General features: G+C 58.3%; 1 protein-coding gene across 2 annotated transcripts; it reads left to right on the plus strand.

The window, feature by feature from the left end:
* Positions 1-606: 606 nt before the first annotated feature.
* Positions 607-16,679, plus strand: LGALS9 (galectin 9). 2 transcript variants are annotated; one of them, XM_062216858.1, is made up of 11 exons: positions 607-803; positions 6,703-6,791; positions 8,445-8,646; positions 9,709-9,819; positions 10,728-10,820; positions 12,836-12,871; positions 13,317-13,367; positions 13,841-13,882; positions 14,259-14,347; positions 14,493-14,655; positions 15,309-16,679. In XM_062216858.1, the coding sequence occupies exons 1-11, from the start codon at positions 762-764 to the stop codon at positions 15,453-15,455; spliced, it is 1,065 nt and encodes a 354-aa protein (XP_062072842.1). In that variant the 5' UTR covers positions 607-761; the 3' UTR covers positions 15,456-16,679. The 2 variants fall into 2 exon arrangements, with proteins under 2 accessions (XP_062072842.1, XP_062072841.1); XM_062216857.1 differs by lacking the exon at positions 10,728-10,820 and having other exon boundaries at positions 614-803.
* The last annotated feature ends 639 nt before the right edge of the window (positions 16,680-17,318 follow it).

Consider the following 17,318-nt stretch of genomic DNA (forward strand, 5'->3'; position numbering starts at 1 on the left):
AAAAGTAGCAGAGTGCTTAGGCCCCTGCCACGCACAGGGGAGACCCAGATCAAACTCCTGGCTTTGGCCTGGCCCAGCACTGGCCATTGCGACCATTTGGGGAGTGAACCAGGCAAATGGAATCAATCAATCACTCTCTCTCTCTCCCTCTCTCTCCCCCTCTCTCTTCCTCTCTCTCCCTCTCCCTCTCTCACTCAGACTTTCAAACAAATACTTTTTAAAAAAAAAAAAATCTCCATTGTGATGTTTTTCTTATCTTTCTTAAAGACTTATTTATCTGAAAGGCAGAGTTGCAGCGGGGCAGAGGTCTTCCCTGATGTTTTTTCTTGTAAAACACGTCTTCCTGCATAATTATGTGTTTGCACAGGAATAGGAACGTAAAAGGGATGCTAGCTGCTTGGAGAGCCTGAGAGTCCTCAGCTCAGGCGGCCACTGATTGGCTGCATGGCCTCCAGCACGGCCCCTGTGTGTGAAGTGGTAGAAGCCACCTGCCCCACCCACATCCCCAGGCAAAGCCCATCGCGGGCAGAGCAATGATGTCACTGCACTTTGAGCCTGTGCAAACCCCAGGTGACCTGTCTGGGGTGAGTCCAGCCTTGTCCAGCTCTCCTTCCCCGACACTGGTCCCCCTGCCCCTGGCTCCTCCCTATTGGCTAACTGCCAAACTACTTTAGTTTCTATTTCCCTACTCGGTCCTTCCCTGAGCAAAGGACCTCTCGGCTTGGTGTGAACGGCAGCAGTGGCCCAGTGCTGGTGAGGACATGATGGCATTCCAACGCCCCCAGCCTCCCTTCTTGTATCCGGTGAGTTCTGGGGCTGCAGCCATGGTCCCAGGCGGGTCTGTGCTGAGCTGCCCGCCATCGTGAGGGTCGGGAGGTATTAGATGGTGACAGTTTTTAAAGGCGGCTCCTGGGGGGACAGCAGCCTGTCATGGCACTGGGGGCACTAGCTTTGGAGACAGCCTGCCTGGGGCCAGCCACTGGCCAGGCAAGAGGCCTTAGACAAGATAGTTTTTCCTCTCTGGGCCTCAGCGTCCACATCTATAGAATGGGGACAAGACTGGAGCTCACCTCGCAAGGCTGGTGTAAGGATGAAGTGGGGCGGCAGACCTGGCACATGGGGACCGTGTCTAGCACACAGTAGGCACTTTGTGTGTGTTGGGGGGGTGGGACTTGGTGTTATTAGGAGTCTGGGAACAGCAGAAAAACCTCCCCAGGAGGCGTCTGTGCCCAGGGGTGGGGGTAAGCTGGAGTCTGCCTGGCGAGGCGGGGTCCAGGGTGTCTCAGAACTGAGGGTGTGGGGCTGTCCTGGCAGTGTGGGTACCCGGCTGCCTTGTTCGCCGGCTCGGTCGGCAGGTGGCCTGCTCTAAACCCTCTAAGGTTTATTTTCTCCTTCATACATGGAAAAACTGAGACTCAGACAGGTGAGGTCATGGGCCAATGTGCCCCGAGGGTCAGCAGCAGCAAAGGCAGTGCCTTGATTCACCCCTCAGAAGAGGGGATGCCGGGGATGGAGCGATGGCAGGGGGGAGGCAGAGAGAGGCAGCCCCAGGCCTGGAGCCTCCTGTGGTCCTGTGCTCGGGCCAGGCCTACAGGAGGGTCCCTCCCGGCCTCGACCAAGAGCTTCTCGAAGGGCCAGAGCAGGTGGGCGTGTGTGCCACAGCAGGCACTGGGGGTGGCTGAGGCTCCCTCCTGTTTGCCGTCACCGCTGCCTGTTCAGCCACCCTGTGAGGGCTCCAGAGGTGGGACCTGTGCGAAGTGCCTGGGGAGAAACTGGCACAGGCTGCCGGCCCCACCAGGGGAGCCTCCAGGTCAGAAGTACCACCTGGGCCTCGCGCCCGCTCCCCGGTTCTCCCAGGACCTGGCACCTGCTTACTCTGGGGACTGGCATCTGCTTTTCCTTCTTGGGATTCCGAAGCAAAATTAGTGAAACCAGAAGGAAAAGACCTCCCATGGGGAGCAGAGTTCCCACAAGGCCAACAGCCGAACCCCACCCAGTGGCGTACTTGGCCCCTGCCCCCAGGGAGGGCTGTCATTCCCCAGGGCCCCGGGAGCCGGGCTTCCTCTGAAGGAGGTTTGTAGGTCACGCGGCTGCCCTCTGCCGAGCGGTCACCCGCACCCTGTGAGGTGTCCAGAGAGGGCCAGAGGGAAGTGGTCACGGCAGTCTGGATGGGACCCGCGGGGGTGTGGGTGACAGAAACAAGGATGTTCTGTGCTTCCTCCTGAGACGCAACAGTGTGGTCTGGGTAAGTCACTGATGCTCTTCGTGCCGTGACCCAGGCAGTGGCGGGGGTGAGGTCGCGCAGGCCCAGAAGGCGGCCAGCAGCAGGGCTTCAGCTCCCGGGCCAGCCCTGGCCAGCCAGGCTGAGCCCACCACCCCCCCGCCCCCGCCCCATGATGCCACGTGCAGGAGGGGGCTGCCCACACCCTGGCCTGGGGGCCCTCACCTCGCTTTCCGGGCCCCTGTGTGGGAAGAGCAGGGCAAGGACCCCAGCCTGCAGGCACAGCCTGGAGCGGGCAGTCCACTCTGACCCCACAGAGGGACTGCTTCAGAGAGCCTCTCTGGCGGCCGACCAGCGCCAGGGGCTTTCCGCGTTGGTCTCATCTAACCTTGTCCCGAACACCGCCCTGTGGCGGATCCAGGGAGGGAAGTGGAACACAGACCACTGTGCAATCACAAGCCACTGCCACCCGGGGCCTGTGCAATCGCAGGCTTGCTGCAAAACTCCATCCGGGTCCCAGAGACCCCCTTGCTGTGAATCACAAGCTTGCTGCAAAACTCCATCCAGGTCCCAGACACACACACACACACACACACACACCCCGCTGTGACCACTCGGGCCCCCGCTGCGACCCCTCGCTGGCACTCACAGGCGGGATGGAATCCCACAGGAGGCCACCAGTGGGGGTGGGGATGGCGACAAACTGGTTCTTTACATTTCTGGAGGTCCCGCGTGCCCGCCTTATCTCCTTCTGCTGGTGGCAGCGGGAAGTCTGCGTCCTCACCCGCCCAGCTCCCACAGCCACCTGCGGGCCTCGCTCGGTCGCCGCCAGCTCGGACCGGATCCTCGCTCTCACACAGATCTTGTGGTTACCTCGGGCAGCCTGAGGAACCCAGCACGGCGTTCTTGGCTCCAGATGCTTAATTTAACCGCACCTGCTGAAGTCCCCTCTGCGGGAAAGGTGGCGTCCTCACAGGTTAGCATGCTTGCGTGTCCGGGAAGCCTGGAGCCCTCGGAGCAGTCTGCCGGCGTCAGTTCCTCCAGAGACACTGTCTGCAAATACAAACATTCCTGTACTCGGCCCTCCTCCACCCGCTGTGTATACAATGGCACCATCCCCACTCGGTGCTCAAAGTACTTCCTCCTTTTTTTTTTTTTTTTTAAAAAAAAAAGAGATTTATTTTACTTATTTGAAAGGCAAAGTAAGAGAGAAAGAGAGAGAGAGAGAGAGATCCATCTTCTTTTTTTTTTTTAAATTTATTTTTTTGACAGGCAGAGTGGATAGTGAGAGAGAGAGACAGAGAGAAAGGTCTTCCTTTTCTGTTGGTTCACCCTCCAATGGCCACCGCGGCCAGCGCGCTGCGGCAGGCACACCGCGCTGATCCGAAGGCAGGAGCCAGGTGCTTCTCCTGGTCTCCCATGGGGTGCAGGGCCCAAGCACTTGGGCCATCCTCCACTGCCTTCCCAGGCCACAGCAGAGAGCTGGCCTGGAAGAGGGGCAACCGGGACAGAATCCGGCGCCCCAACTGGGACTAGAACCTGGTGTGCCAGCGCCGCAAGGCGGAGGATTAGCCTGTTAAGCCACGGCGCCAGCCCAAGATACATCTTCTATCTACTAGTTTACTCCCCGAATAGCTACAACAGCCAGAGCTGGCAGCACAAAGCTAGGAGCCTGGAACTCCTGGGCCATCTTCCACTGCTTTCCCAGGTACATTAGGAGGGCCTGGATTGGCACTGGAGCAGCCAAGGCTCAAACCCATGTTCCGATATGGGATGCTGGGGTCACAGGCAGTAGCTTAACCTGCCGCACAGCAATGTCAGGCCCTCTTTTTCTTTTAAGATAGATTCTGCTGTATGGAAATTGCATAAATTCTTCCACCTTTTTCCTGTTTGTGGACTTTCAGGGTCTTTTCAATCCTTCGCTATTTTAATGCCAAAAAATCATCTTGTTTATAGGATTAGCCTCAATTTCTTTTTTTAAATGAGATTTATTTATTTATTTGGAAGTCAAATTTACAGAGAGAGAGAGGAAGAGAGAGAGACAGAGAGACAGAGATCTTCCATTGTTGGTTCACTCCCCAGATGGCTGATGGCCAGGCCAAACCCAGGAGCCAGAAGCTTCTTCCTGGTCTCTCATGTGGGTGCAGGGGCCCAAGCACTTGGGCCATTTTCTGCTGCTTTTCCTAGACCATTAACAGAACACAGGATCAGAAGTAGAGCAGCTGGATCTTGAACCCAGGCCTATAGGGGATGCCAGCACCACAGGCTTTACCCACAACATCACAATGCCAGTCCCTAGCTTCAATTTCAAATAATCTTGCCTTTCAGAATTGGAGGACATTATTTAAGATAAATTAAAATCTTGGGGCCAGTGCTGTGGTGTAATGGTTAAAGCTGCTGCCTGCAGTGCTGGCATCCTCTGTGGGCACCAGTTCAAGTCCCAGCTGCTCCACTTCTGATCCAGCTCTCTGCTATAGCCTGGGAAAGCAGTAGAAGATGGCCCAAGTACTTGGGCCCCTACACCCATGTGTGAGGAGTCTCCCGGCTCCTGGCTTCAGATCAGCGCAGCTTTGGCTATTGTGGCCATCTGGGGAGTGACCCAGAGGATGGAAGATCTCTTTCTCTCTCTCTCTCTCTCTCTCTGTGCCTCTGCACCTCTGCCTTTCAAATAAATAATCTTTAAAAAAAATGATAAAGTGGGGCAGGAGTTTGGCCTGGTGGTAAAGATGCCCGTGTTCCATATTGGAATGCTGGGTTCAGTTCCCAGCTCTGGCTCCTGACTCCAGCTTCCTGCCAGTGCAGACCCTGGGAGGCAGCGGGGATGGTGGAAGTGCTTGGGTCCCTGCCAGCACATGACGGGCCTGGATGGAGTTCCCCCTCCCGGCTTCACCTTGACCCAACCCTGGTCATTGTGGGCATTTGGAAAGTAAACAGCGGATGGGAGCACACTCGCTCCCTGGCTCACTCGCTCTCTCTCTCTCCCCCTCCCTCCCAGAGAGAGAGAGAAAAAAAAAAAGTTTATTTTAAAGCAAACAATTTTGAAATCCACAAATTGCTTTTTTTTTTTTTTAAGATTTACTTATTTATTTGAAAGTCAGAATTACAAAGAGAGAGACACACACACACAGCACAGAGATCTTCTCTCGGATCTGCTGCTTCACTCCCTCGGTGGCCACAAGAGTCAGCATTGTGCCAGGCCAAAGCTGGGAGCCAGCAGTTTCTTCCGGGTCTCCCACATGCGTGGCAGGGGCCTAAATACTTGCTCCACCCTGAGCTGGATTGGAAGTGCAGCAGCCGACTCACAAACTGGTGCCTGTATCAGGATGCCAGTGGCACAGGCGGAGGCATTACCCATTACACCTCCACAAAGGCCCCAGGTTTTTAAAATGTGCATTTTTTTTTCATGAAATTTTTGGACAACGCCTCATTTGCATGGATTTCAGAACTGTTTTGACAGGTGCTGTGGTCAGCAGGATAACTGCCACTTGGGGCACCCACATTCCACCTCAGAGCTCTGGCTGCTCTGCTTCTGATACAGCTTTTTGCCAATGCCCAGCCAGGGAGGCAGAAGTTGGCCCACGACGTGAGCCCCTGCCACCCATGGGGAGACCTGGCCCGGCTCTGGCTATTGTAGGCATTTAGGGTGGCTGGGAACGAACACACACACACACACACACACTCTCTCTCTCTCTCTAATTTAAAAAAAAAAAAAAAAGTTTACAGAAAGATGGGAAGTAACCGATTTGGGAATTTTGCTCCGAAACACTGAGGGTTTGGGGGGAGCCGGGGGCAGAGAGGCACCTGCTGTGCTCCAGTCTCATTCACAGACCCCCCCACCCCAGATCATCAGACAATCACATGCAGAGGCAGGGGGTAGGTTTACTCCTGTTTACAGGTGAGGAAACTGAGGCAACAGGCGGGGGGACTCAAACCTGGAGTCTCCTGGCTAACACGACACCTCCCCATGACCCACTGCTGTTTAAAGAGCTCTAGGGAGAGAACGGGGCTGCGGAGGGCCCAGGGGGCCAGGGAGCAGGAGCCCAGAGGGGCTGCCCTGCTGTGGAGGGCGTCTGGGCACAGGCTCCACTTGGGGGCCTGGCGCCATCTTCCCGTGGTGGAGTGAGGGTGCCTGGCCCGAGGGCCGGCAGGGCAGTGGGAGGATTACCCTCCAGAATACGTTGCCGGGGCCCCTGGGCCCTTGGATCTCCTACATCCTGGCCAGGGCCCTGGGCTTTTGCTGGGAGCTCACCCCAGGGCGCTAGGTCAGGCCTGTTGCGTGCTGCTGCCAGGCCTGCAAGTCCCTCCCCACCAGGGGTCCCGCAGTGCACCTACCACTCATCTCAGACTCCCCCGTGAGCTGCAGCCCTGTCTTATCCCCTCCTCACCATCTGCCCCATTCACAGCCACTCCTCAGACCCTAGCACAGCCCTGTCCCCGAGGCCAGCGCCAGCTGATTGACACCCCCACCCTTCCTCTTGCAGGCTGTGCCCTTTACCGGGGAGATCCAAGGAGGCCTGGAGGACGGGCTTCAGATCACTATCAATGGGTGTGTTCACCCCAGCGCCAGCAGGTACATGACGCAAGTGACCTTTGTCTGCAGCCTGGCCCTGAGCAGCCACCGTGTCTGGGTGTGGGGTTCACCCAGCAACCTCCCATCTCTCCTGCACCTGCCCACACCACCCAGCATCACTGTACAGTGCCACCGACAGGCTCCAGGGCTAAGGGGACCCCCAGGGCTCCCCAGTCCCAGTCTAAGGAGGGACACAGAATGGCCCAGAGGCCAGAGCTGGGGTCCAGGCTTGAGCTTTGCACAGCACAGGCCAGGGGAGCAAACCCAGAAGCCACCTGGCTTGCTGTAACTGCTCTCGTCTCTGGAGCCTGCACTCTGTTAACGTGTTCAAGTTCCCGGCTAAAGTATCGCGGTCTCTTTTGGTTTCAAGGCCCTTCCTGGGAAATATTCGCTGATTCAGATCCCGTCATCTTGTCAGTACTGTTGTCCCCCATCTCTCCCCAGTGGGCTGTCTGGGTACGGGGAAGGGCTCCCTGGCTTTTTCAGGGGCTGTTGGGGCCCCTGGCCTGTCTCTGCAGAGGCACCTGCGGGTACGTGGCCCTCACCTGGTTGGATTGGCATCCACCTGAGGGCCACCGCTGCACTCCGGCCTGGGTCTCAGCCACGCTGCTCCTGCCACCTGCTCACGAGGGGCATCGGCACTCTCGGGAGCCCCTCCATGCCACCCCCAGGGCTCTGCACTCCCGGACTTCCGACGCCTCCCTCAGCCGTGGCCGCCTCGGGGCTGGGCACAGTGCTGAGGCTGTGGGGGGAATGCAGGCGACAGGAACAAGAGCCCTGCGCTGCAGCTCCGGGTGTCGGCTGGGGAGACCGCAGCGACCCAGGGAAGCTGCACGCGGAGCTCAGCGAAGGCCGCAGGCGGCAGAGACGCCTTGGAGGAGAGCCTCAGCTGGAACTTGGTTTTGGGATAGGAGCGGGAAAGGCCCAGGGAAAGGCGGAACAGCTGTGCAGGCCCTGTTGTTGTCTTCATTCTCTCTCTTAGGGCTCCACCTGTGCCCAAGGACGTTGGGACAGGAGGGGCCCCCTGAGGAGAGGGATGGGACTGAACCTTGACTCGCACTGGGGACTTTGTCTGCACGACCTGGTCTAGCCATCCCTGAAGGACCTCCCCCTTTGTGGGTGGAGCAACTGAAGGGTCTTGTGGCTCAGGGGTCTTCCCAGATGACAGACAGCACAGAGCAGGGATCTGACATCAGGGCCACCACGTCCACACCAAAGGGGTTCCCCAGAACAAGCACCAGCCCCCAGTGGGGGAGGGACCTAGGCAGAGCCGGCGCCCAGCCAGACAACTGCCATTCCCATCATCTCCCTCCGTCTGTAAACTGGTTCTCCTCCTTCCCACTTCAGCAGGCTCGGGTCGGCCTCTGGCGAGTGTGCGGGTAGAGCCACAGGCCCTCTCCCAGGTGCGCTGGTGCCCGCCACCTCGTAATCATTTCTAACCCCCGTGCTTCCTGTTGCTGGTGCCAGCACTCCGCCTTATCCATTTTCCACTCATTCTGAGAAAATCATGCGAGGAGAGCAAAAAAGCAGTCATTGCACAAAAACCATTAGGCAAGCAAAAAGGAGGGGAACGCAGGCTGTCCCAGGCGCGAGGCTTCCCTCTCCCTGGCAGTGCGCCAGGCCACAGGAGGACTCTGGTCTCTCTTGGCCTAGGTTTGCAGTGAATTTACAGACTGGCTTCAGTGAGAACGACATTGCCTTCCACTTCAACCCGCGCTTCCAAGAGGGTGGATACGTGGTCTGCAATACCAAGCAGAAAGGCAACTGGGGCGTGGAGGAGAGGAAGATGCACATGCCCTTCCAGAAGGGGGCGCCGTTCGAGCTGTGCATCCTGGTGCAGAGCTCACATTTCCAGGTGAGCACACCTTCTCGCCCCTGCGCCCAGCTCCCTGCCCCTCCAGCCCTGCCGGCTCTGGGCAGGGCCTTTGAGTCTTCACACTCCTTGAGGTCAGGGCAGGGCAGCAGCCTGTATAGACACCATGAGCATCTCCTGGGAGGGTGCTGCCAAAGGCTGGCTGGTCTCCTCATGTACTTTCACCTGGACCTACAGGTGCACCTGCTACTTCCTGCACTCTGCAGCCACACCTGAGATTCATCACCATGCTTTTTGGTCTGGGTTCACTTAAACAAACAAACAAAAAGATTAATTTATTTGAAAGGCAGAGTGACACAAGGAAAGAGAGATTTTCCATCCACTAGTTCACTCCACAAATGGCCACGTTAGCCAAAGCTGGGCCAGGCCAAAACCAGGAGCCTGGGACTCCATCCAGGTCTCCCAAGTGGGGGCTGCTTTCCCAGGTGCATTAGCAGGGAGCTGGATCAGGAGTGGAGCAGCTGGGACTTGAACCAGTGTCCATATGTGATGCCAGCATCACAGGTGGCAGCTTAACAGGCTCGGCCACAGCACCAGTCCCATGGTGCCTTTTTTAAGGTCAGGTTAATTAGCAGTAGCCATTTCTCCAGTCCAGGTTCCTAGTAACATCTACTTACCAGCAATGTTGTTTCAAACTTCACCCAGGTTCCAGTCCTTGGGCCACTCGTCAGTCACGCCAAGTTGTCTCTGCCGGCGCGGGGAGTGGGTGGAGTGTCCACGTCCTTGCTTGTCTGGGGCCCTCCCATCCATTCTACTCGCCCCCAGGGGTCACAGCTCCTCTGTGAATATTTTTATGTGTGTTTAAATAATCCACAAGCACAAACCTTGCAACAGACAACCAACCATAAGAACTAAGAGCCAGGTGCCAGAGACAGGCGGCAAAGCAGATGGGTGCCCCTCGGGGCTGACACCCACTCCTGAGGTTGGCACAGCGCCAAAGGCTGCCGCCACCTCCCAGGAGAGGGTGGGCTCGCAGACCACGCTCGGGGATGGACTTGCAGAGGCCAGGGCCTCCTTGCTGACGGTGCACACTCTCTGCGGCAGGTGACAGTGAATGGTTCCTTCTTTGTGCAGTACGCACACCGGGTGCCCTTCAGCAGCGTGAACGCCATCTCTGTCGCTGGCTCTGTGCAGCTGTTCTACATCACCTTCAAGGTCAGACCGTCCAGCTGGAACCTGTCCAGGGTGCTGGGGTGCAGGGCCCGGCTCATCGCCTCTCCTGGTGGCTCCGGGGACACAGCAGCTCTCCTCCTCTGTCCCTGCTGCTGAGTCCTATCTCCGCCCTGGTCTCCCGGGCTCCATAGCCACTCTGTTCTCTGGCCCCTGCTATTTCTACCCCAGTTAAGAGGCCAGGTGTTTGGGGAAAGAACCCAGGCTTGGGAACCAAGCTAAAGGCAGCTGAAATTCCTGGCTCTGCCATTCCTGTCGTCTGTTCGGTCTTAGTGGCTCGACTTCACCTCTTCCCGTCTAGGCTTCCTCATCTTTGGGATGAGTACAGTGACTGCCACCTGCAGAGACCACACGTGTCAGGTCACACGTGGCCCCCTGGGCCCACCTAGCATCTGCCTGACCCTCTCTGTGCCTTCATGTTTTCTAAATATGTTGCTGACATCCGAAGGGTCAGGAGACCCTGTGTGAGAACTAGGAAGGCTACCGGCTGGGGGGTTCACATTCCCACTGGGCACCAGGCGGCTGCTGCTGTGGCCACTTGTGGTTCCGAGTGGGTTCCTTGAGGGGAGCAGAGCACACAGCAGGTCCTCCGCAAATACAGGCTCTGTCCTCATCTCCCATAGTCTCTCCCTCCCCGAGTCTCTTCCCTGAGGAGCAGGGAGGGAGGGAGAGAGTGAGAGAGAAGGCAAGAGAGAGAGAAAAGGGGAGGGGAGGTAGATGGCCAACCCCCATCACTCACTGCAGCCTAACCTGCTCCCTCTGCCCCCGTGTGGTCCTCAGCTCCCCCTGCCTGCCTACTTTCCACCCCCACACACATCCTACCCCTGCTTTCTGCCCCTCCGTGGCTCTACTAACGCTTCTCTCCTCTGCACGGCACCTTTTGTCTTTAACAGAGCACCCGTGTGGCCCCCGGCCAGCCAGCCTTCACGAGGCCATCCTCCCAGCCAATGCGTTTCCCACACAAGTGCAAGGGGCGCAAAGCAAGAGTGAGTTGAACATGGAGGCCGTGGGAGGCTGAGCAGAAAGGACGGAGGGCTGAGTGGCTGGCGCAGCCCATGGCCAGCCAACACCGGTGGGCTTCGTCCCACCCACCTAAGGGCTCTCTCATCCTTGCCGGATGCTTCCTTTAGACATTTATTGATTTACCTTTAGTTTATTTGGAAAGGGAGAGAGACAGAGAAAGAGACACACCCAAAGAGAGACAGAGAGGGATCTCCGATGCGCTAGTTCACTCCCCCAATGCCCACAACAGCCAGGCCTGGGCCAGGCCGGTACCAGGAGCCTGGAATCCACCCTGGTCTCCCACGTGGGTGGCAGGGACCTGAGTACTTGAGTTATCACCCCTGCCTTCCAGGTACATAAGCAGGAAGCTTCCTCCCCAAAGCCATTGCCTCCGGCCTGGCCACCAGTTCCTCACGACTGTCACTGTGGTAGGCTCCCCACTGCCCCGACACCCACCACTGCCACGGAGACCCCGCTGGGCACATGTCTGCTCATGTCCTCCCCTCTGCTTAAAAGTCTTACAAGGAATTCGGTCAAGATTTATTTGAAAGGCAGAATTAGAGAAAGGGAGAGACAGAGAGAGATCTTCTATCCCTGGTTCATTCCCCAAATGGCTGCAATGGCCAGGGCTGGGTCAGGCCAAAAGCAGGAGTCTGGAACCCCATCCAGGTCTCCCGTGTGGGTGCAGGGACCCAAGTACTTGGGCCATCCTCCGCTGCTTTCCCAGGCACGTTAGCAGGGCGCTGGATGGGAAGTAGAGCAGCCAGGACTCGAACTGGCACTCCAATATGTGATGGTCGTGAAGCAGGCGGCTGCTTGCCCCCACTGCTCCACATTGCCAGCCCTAACCCCTGCTTAAAAATTTTAAAATCCCCAAACCCTTCTAACGGAAGCCCCAGGTCCCCAGCAAGACTTCCAGAATCCTACCCACCCTCACCCTTTCCACTCCCGGCTTCAGCACCCCTGCACATGCTGTGGCACCGCTGTCCCCACTCTGCCCACTGCAAGCTCCCAAGTGCCCTTCCATGCCATGTTGAGTGTTGCTCCTCTGGGGACTTGTCCCCACCCAGAGATTGCTCAATGTTCCCCTCTGTGCCCCCATAACCGCACGTATGGCCGTGTTTACCTGTCTGTCTCCGTCAGCCCGCCTCCACCTTCCCTACGTCCTCGGAGGGCTGGGACTGTGGCTTGTTCATGTCTGTGTCCCCAGCACTTTGCCCAGTGCCTGACAGACAGTAGGGACTCAGTGGCTCAGTGTGGAAGGTCTTTCACACAGCCGGGAATGGACAAACAGAATGGGAGCTCAGCCAAGGCGAGAGCAGCCTGCTGGGCACGCCAGGATCCGGGAGGGGATGGCAAGCAGCCCTCCTTGGCCACTCAAGCGGTGGGGGCTGGGAAAGGGGAGCTTCATCCACTGAGCCAGCCCACGGCCTGGCTCGTTCCCAGCACGGCACCTGCCTCAACACTGGCTGAGCTCCTGGGCACCTTGGCAGGGCAGCCCAGCGCTGGCCCTGGCCTCGGGGGCACAGAGGCTGAGGCAAGTAGAATCAGATAGCTCAGGGCCCCATTTGGAATTGGATCACTCACAGCCCGGCTAGCTCGGGCAGCTTGCTGAAGCTTTCTGAACCTCGCCGCCTCCCCAGCGAAACGGGCTGGAAAGAGCACTTACCAGGCCTTCGGGAGTCGCTGGCTGCCGCCGGCGGGGAGAACCTGTCCCCGGAAGCCGTGATGTTGCCCTGGGCGCTCAGAACCTGTCCCCGGAAGCCGTGATGTTGCCCTGGGCGCTCAGAGGAGCGCTGTGGCCCGAGTCAGGCACGCTCTCCTCTCTCCCAGGAGAAACCAATGAGAATCTTCTGCCTCCCCCTCCCCCGCCTGGTCCCTGCTGCACCTGGGGGCGGGGGTGGGCAGGAGGCAGCGTGCCCAATAGCTCCGACTTTGCTTCTAGACCTCACATGGCACCCACAATAACAACTGTTTTGATTTTTCTCACCCCTTTCAGCCTCCAGGCTTCAGCTCTGCCAACTTTGCCCCTGTCGTAAGTCTTGGCTCTTGGCCGGTCCTGTCACCTGTGGGTCAACAGGGAGCAGGAAGACCCAGGCATTGTCCTCTCCCATGGGGAGGATGGGTTGGGGAGGCCAGAGTCCCTGACCACTAGCCTGGTCTGCAGGATGCTGGTGGGAGGGAGCTGGGCATTGGGAGGGGGGTGGTTGGCTGGTCCTTGAACTTGATCTTGAATTGCTTAAGCCCCTGCTTGAGGTCTCACATTGACTTCTCCTCCCTGCTGAGCTCAGAGAAGCTGGCCTGCAGAGGAAAGATGGGTCAGAGGCCACAAGCACAGCCATACTTCTTGTCCAGGAAGTCACTGCCCTCCCTCAGGGCCTGGAGAGAGGAAAGCCCTCTCTCCATCCTGCAGGACCCCAGGGAGTGCTGTCATGTGGCGCCCCCTGGTGGTCCTCACGCTGCATGTTTCTTTCTGCCAGACTCCAGTGGTGATGCCCACGGCTCAGAGTGTCCCTGGACAGATGTTCCCAGTAAGTCTAAAGATGCCCCACAGCATCCGGCTTCAGCAAGAGCTGCCTGCTGGAGCCCTGGGGCCAGGGGGACAACAATGTAGCAAGGAGGATGGGGACAGCAGATGGGCCCTCGGCTCAGGACGGAACAGCCTGCAGCATGCAGTGGGTTCCCCAGGGGTGAAGAGGCAGGCGCCCTGGAGGCCAGCAGGGAACCTGGGCCCCAGAACCCACAGAGGCGCTTCCTGGCCCTCGGTGCGGGGGACACTACTGGTCTCAGACAAGCTCTTCCTGTCCCCCTCCTGCTGTACACGCCAGGTGGGGGTCTGGACGAGGGTGGAAGGGCAGGTGACTGTGATGGGGTCTGGGAGTCCCAGGATGGCTAACGCGACCAGGAAGGTGGCCAGGAGGACCCCCGGCTCCCGCCAGAGCAGCTCCTCTAGGGAACGCATGTCTGTGCTCCCACGTTGAGTTTCCTGGTCTCTCTCCAACAGAATCCTGGAATCCCACCCATGCTGTACCCCAACCCTACCTATGTAAGTGTTCTGGGGGGCAGGGAGGGCAGCTGGGGTGACCCTCCGACCTTGCCTAATTGAACGAAGTTCTGTATTGAGCTGAACATGTGCTAAATAAAGCAGCCAGGGCAACTAGAAGATGCCGAACGCAGCTTTCCACTTGAAAGTTGCCCTGCGGCCGAGCAGACGCCGTGGCCTTCCCTTGTCCCCCTGGAGTCCCTTGGTTTCTGTCCCAAGTTCTTTTTGCGGCAGTGTTAGCCCCTTCCCTTGGGGAACCCTGGCTGGCCGTCCTGGGGGCTAATCCGCCAGGACGCAGGATGCGGCCGGCCCGGCACAGGGGCCCATACAGACGCCCCTCCGGCGGCCAGCTGGCTGACCTGTGCCCTCCTGCCCGCAGCCCATGCCTTTCTTCACCGGCATCCCGGGAGGGCTGTACCCATCCAAGTCCATCATCGTGACGGGCACCATCCTGCCCAGTGCTCAGCAGTAAGCCAGGGGTGCCCGGGCTGGCAGGGAGGAGACGGGCCCTCCGAGGTCATTCTGGCCATCCCCCTGCCTCCAGACAGGCTGAGGGGGTGGCTGGCCCTGAGTCCAGTGGGCAGAGAGAATCTCTGTGGCCCGCCCACCCCAGGTTCCACATCAACCTGCGCTCCGGGAGTGACATCGCGTTCCACCTGAACCCACGCTTCAACGAGAACGCCGTGGTCCGCAACACCCAGATCAAGGGCTCGTGGGGGTCCGAGGAGCGGAAGCTGCCACGGCAAATGCCCTTCCACCGTGGCCAGAGCGTGGCGGTGAGACCTGCGGCCGGGCGCACAGGAGGGAGGGTGCGGACGGCATCTCAGGACGTGAGCGAGGCAAAAGCTGCTGCTGCTCCAGGGTGACACTGCCGTGACTTTATTGTCACTGCCTGTTGCGGCCAGGGACACAACTTCTCAGGTGCAGGTGACCGGCCCTGAGGGCACACTGCCAACCAGGGCAGGTGGAACCAAGAATGAGGGGTGGTCATTATTCACACATTCATTCAAGGCCATTTATCTGCTCCTTGGTAGCAGCTGCGGGCTGATGAGGCTGTGACCCTCTGGCCCTGACTACCCTCAGGCTGGAAAAGGCTAGGGCGGAGGCTACCGTGCAGCACTAGGGGTGCCAGAGGGCTCGAGCAGGCATTCCCGACCCTAATGGCTCAGGGTGCAGTTAGAGACTCCGCAAGGAGGGGGCTGCCTCCTCGGGCGTCCTGAGCGGCTATCCCAGGGCAGAAAGCACGGTGGGGAGCAGCATTTTCGCTGGGGGACTGGCACGTGCTAAGGGACGGGGCGAGGAGCAAGTCTTCCCGCGTGGCTGGAACACAGACGTGAGGCTGCCTGAGGAAGGCGGCCTGGAGGAGGAGTCCTGAGCCTGCAGCTCGGGCTGACAGTCTCCACGTGCCAACGCCGGCCTCTCTGCCTAGGTGTGGATCATGTGTGAGAGCCACTGCCTCAAGGTGGCCGTGGACGGCCAGCACCTGTTTGAGTACAACCACCGCCTGAAGAACCTGCCTGCCATCAACAACCTGGAGGTGGCCGGCGACATCCAGCTAACCCACGTGCAGATATAGGCGACCTCGCGGGGGCCTCCCCGGCCTCTGGCCTTTAGCCTTGCTGCCTCACCTTGCACCTGCTCCAACCCCTCACCCTCCAGGAAAGCCACCTGAGGACTTCCTGCAGGCCTGCAATGGGCCAGAACTTTCTCAGCAGTGGGCTCGCCCCTTGGCCGTGTCCTTAAAATAAACAAGCTTCTTGGCGCGCAATGTGAGGGGGCCACAGTTTACTAAGTGTGTCTGGGGACATTGTAGAGTCTGTGGAATTGGAAGGGAGTGGGAGGAGAGAGCATGGATGCCCACGTCTACCCCACAGGCCATCAGGAGGCAGCTCGGGGCTCCGGCCTCCAGGGCAAGAATCCCTGGCACAAGAGCCCTAGGCGAGGGACCTGGGTGCCAGGTGCAGCTTGTCTGCCCCAGAGCGGGAGGGATTTCGGGGGTGGAGACACGCCAGCTAGGGGGCGTCATGATTTGAGAGGCAGAGAGACCGTTCCCATGTATAGGTTCACTCTCTGGCCCCAGTGGTCGGGGCTGGGCCAATCCAAAGCCAGGAGCTGGGAACTCAATGCAGGCACCTGTGGGCGGCAGGAGCCCAAGCACTTAGCCATTGCCTGCTTCCTTCCAGGGTGGGCATCACCTGGAAGCTGGGATTGGGAGTGGGGCTGGGACTTGAACCCAGGTACTCTGTGGACATCCCAACCACCAGGCCAAAAGTCCGCCCTACCTCCCCGAGGCTGAGGTTTGGGCTGTGGGTAGGATGTGATGATGTCATGGGCAGAGCCCCCGGGCTGGACTCCGGTGGCTTTGTTAGGAGAGGGATGGGGCCTGGAGGACACACGTGTGCTCCCCACCCCTCAGCACGTGACGCCAAGGCCACCGCCAGCTGCGGTCACCTGACCTTGGACCTCATGAGGGGCGCACCCAAACAAACCCCTTTATCATTTACCCAGCCAGTGCTGTGGCACAGTAGCTTAATGCCCTGGCCTGAAGCGCTGGCATCCCATATGGGCGCCGGTTCGAGACCCGGCTGCTCCACTTCCAATCCAGCTCTCTGCTATGGCCTGGGAAAGCAGAAGATGGCCCAAGTCCTTGGGCCCCTGCACCCACGTGGGCGACCTGGAGAAGGCTCCTGGTTCCTGACTTTGGATCAGCTCAGCTCTGGCTGTTTCGGCCAACTGGGAAGTGAACCAGCGGGTAGAAGACCTCCCTCCCTCCCTCCCCCCTGCCTCTCCTCTCTGTGTAACTGACTTTCAAATAAATAAATAAATAAATCTTTAAAAAAAAACTTAGGTATGAACGCTTATTAATAAGTGTAGAGCACATTTGAGTAGTGTCACATGATTAGAGAATCCAGTGTATCTAGCTTTATTAGACAAGATACTTTATAGGCAGAACCAGCCTCTTCCAGTAGTGCTACTACTACTGCCATTGCTCTCCAGAATTTTCCCATAGAAATAATATCATCACGTTTTGCTGTTAAAATCTTCATAGCTCATTTAATGGTAGCTATGAACGCTTTGCAAGAAACTGCATGACTTTTTTTTTTTTTTTTTTTTTTTTTTTTGACAGGCAGAGTGGACAGTGAGAGAGAGAGGCAGGGAAAAAGGTCTTCCTTTTCTGTTGGTTCACCCCCCAATGGCCGCTGCGGCTGGTGCACCACACTGATCCGAAACCAGGAGGCAGGCGCTTCTCCTGGTCTCCCAGGCGGGTGCAGGGAGTCCTAGTTCCTGTTTGCCACAATCTTTATTTTTCTTCTTGGTACCCAGCAAAAAGTCAGCAGGTCTGTCTGATTCCCGGCTTTGTCCCTGGGCAAGTCTGTCTTTCCAACCTGAAGTGCTTGTGTCTAATGTGGGTCTCCTGATAGCTACCTCACACGGCTGC

This window comes from Lepus europaeus, chromosome 18, assembly GCF_033115175.1.
Source record: "Lepus europaeus isolate LE1 chromosome 18, mLepTim1.pri, whole genome shotgun sequence".
Lineage (NCBI taxonomy): Eukaryota > Metazoa > Chordata > Mammalia > Lagomorpha > Leporidae > Lepus > Lepus europaeus.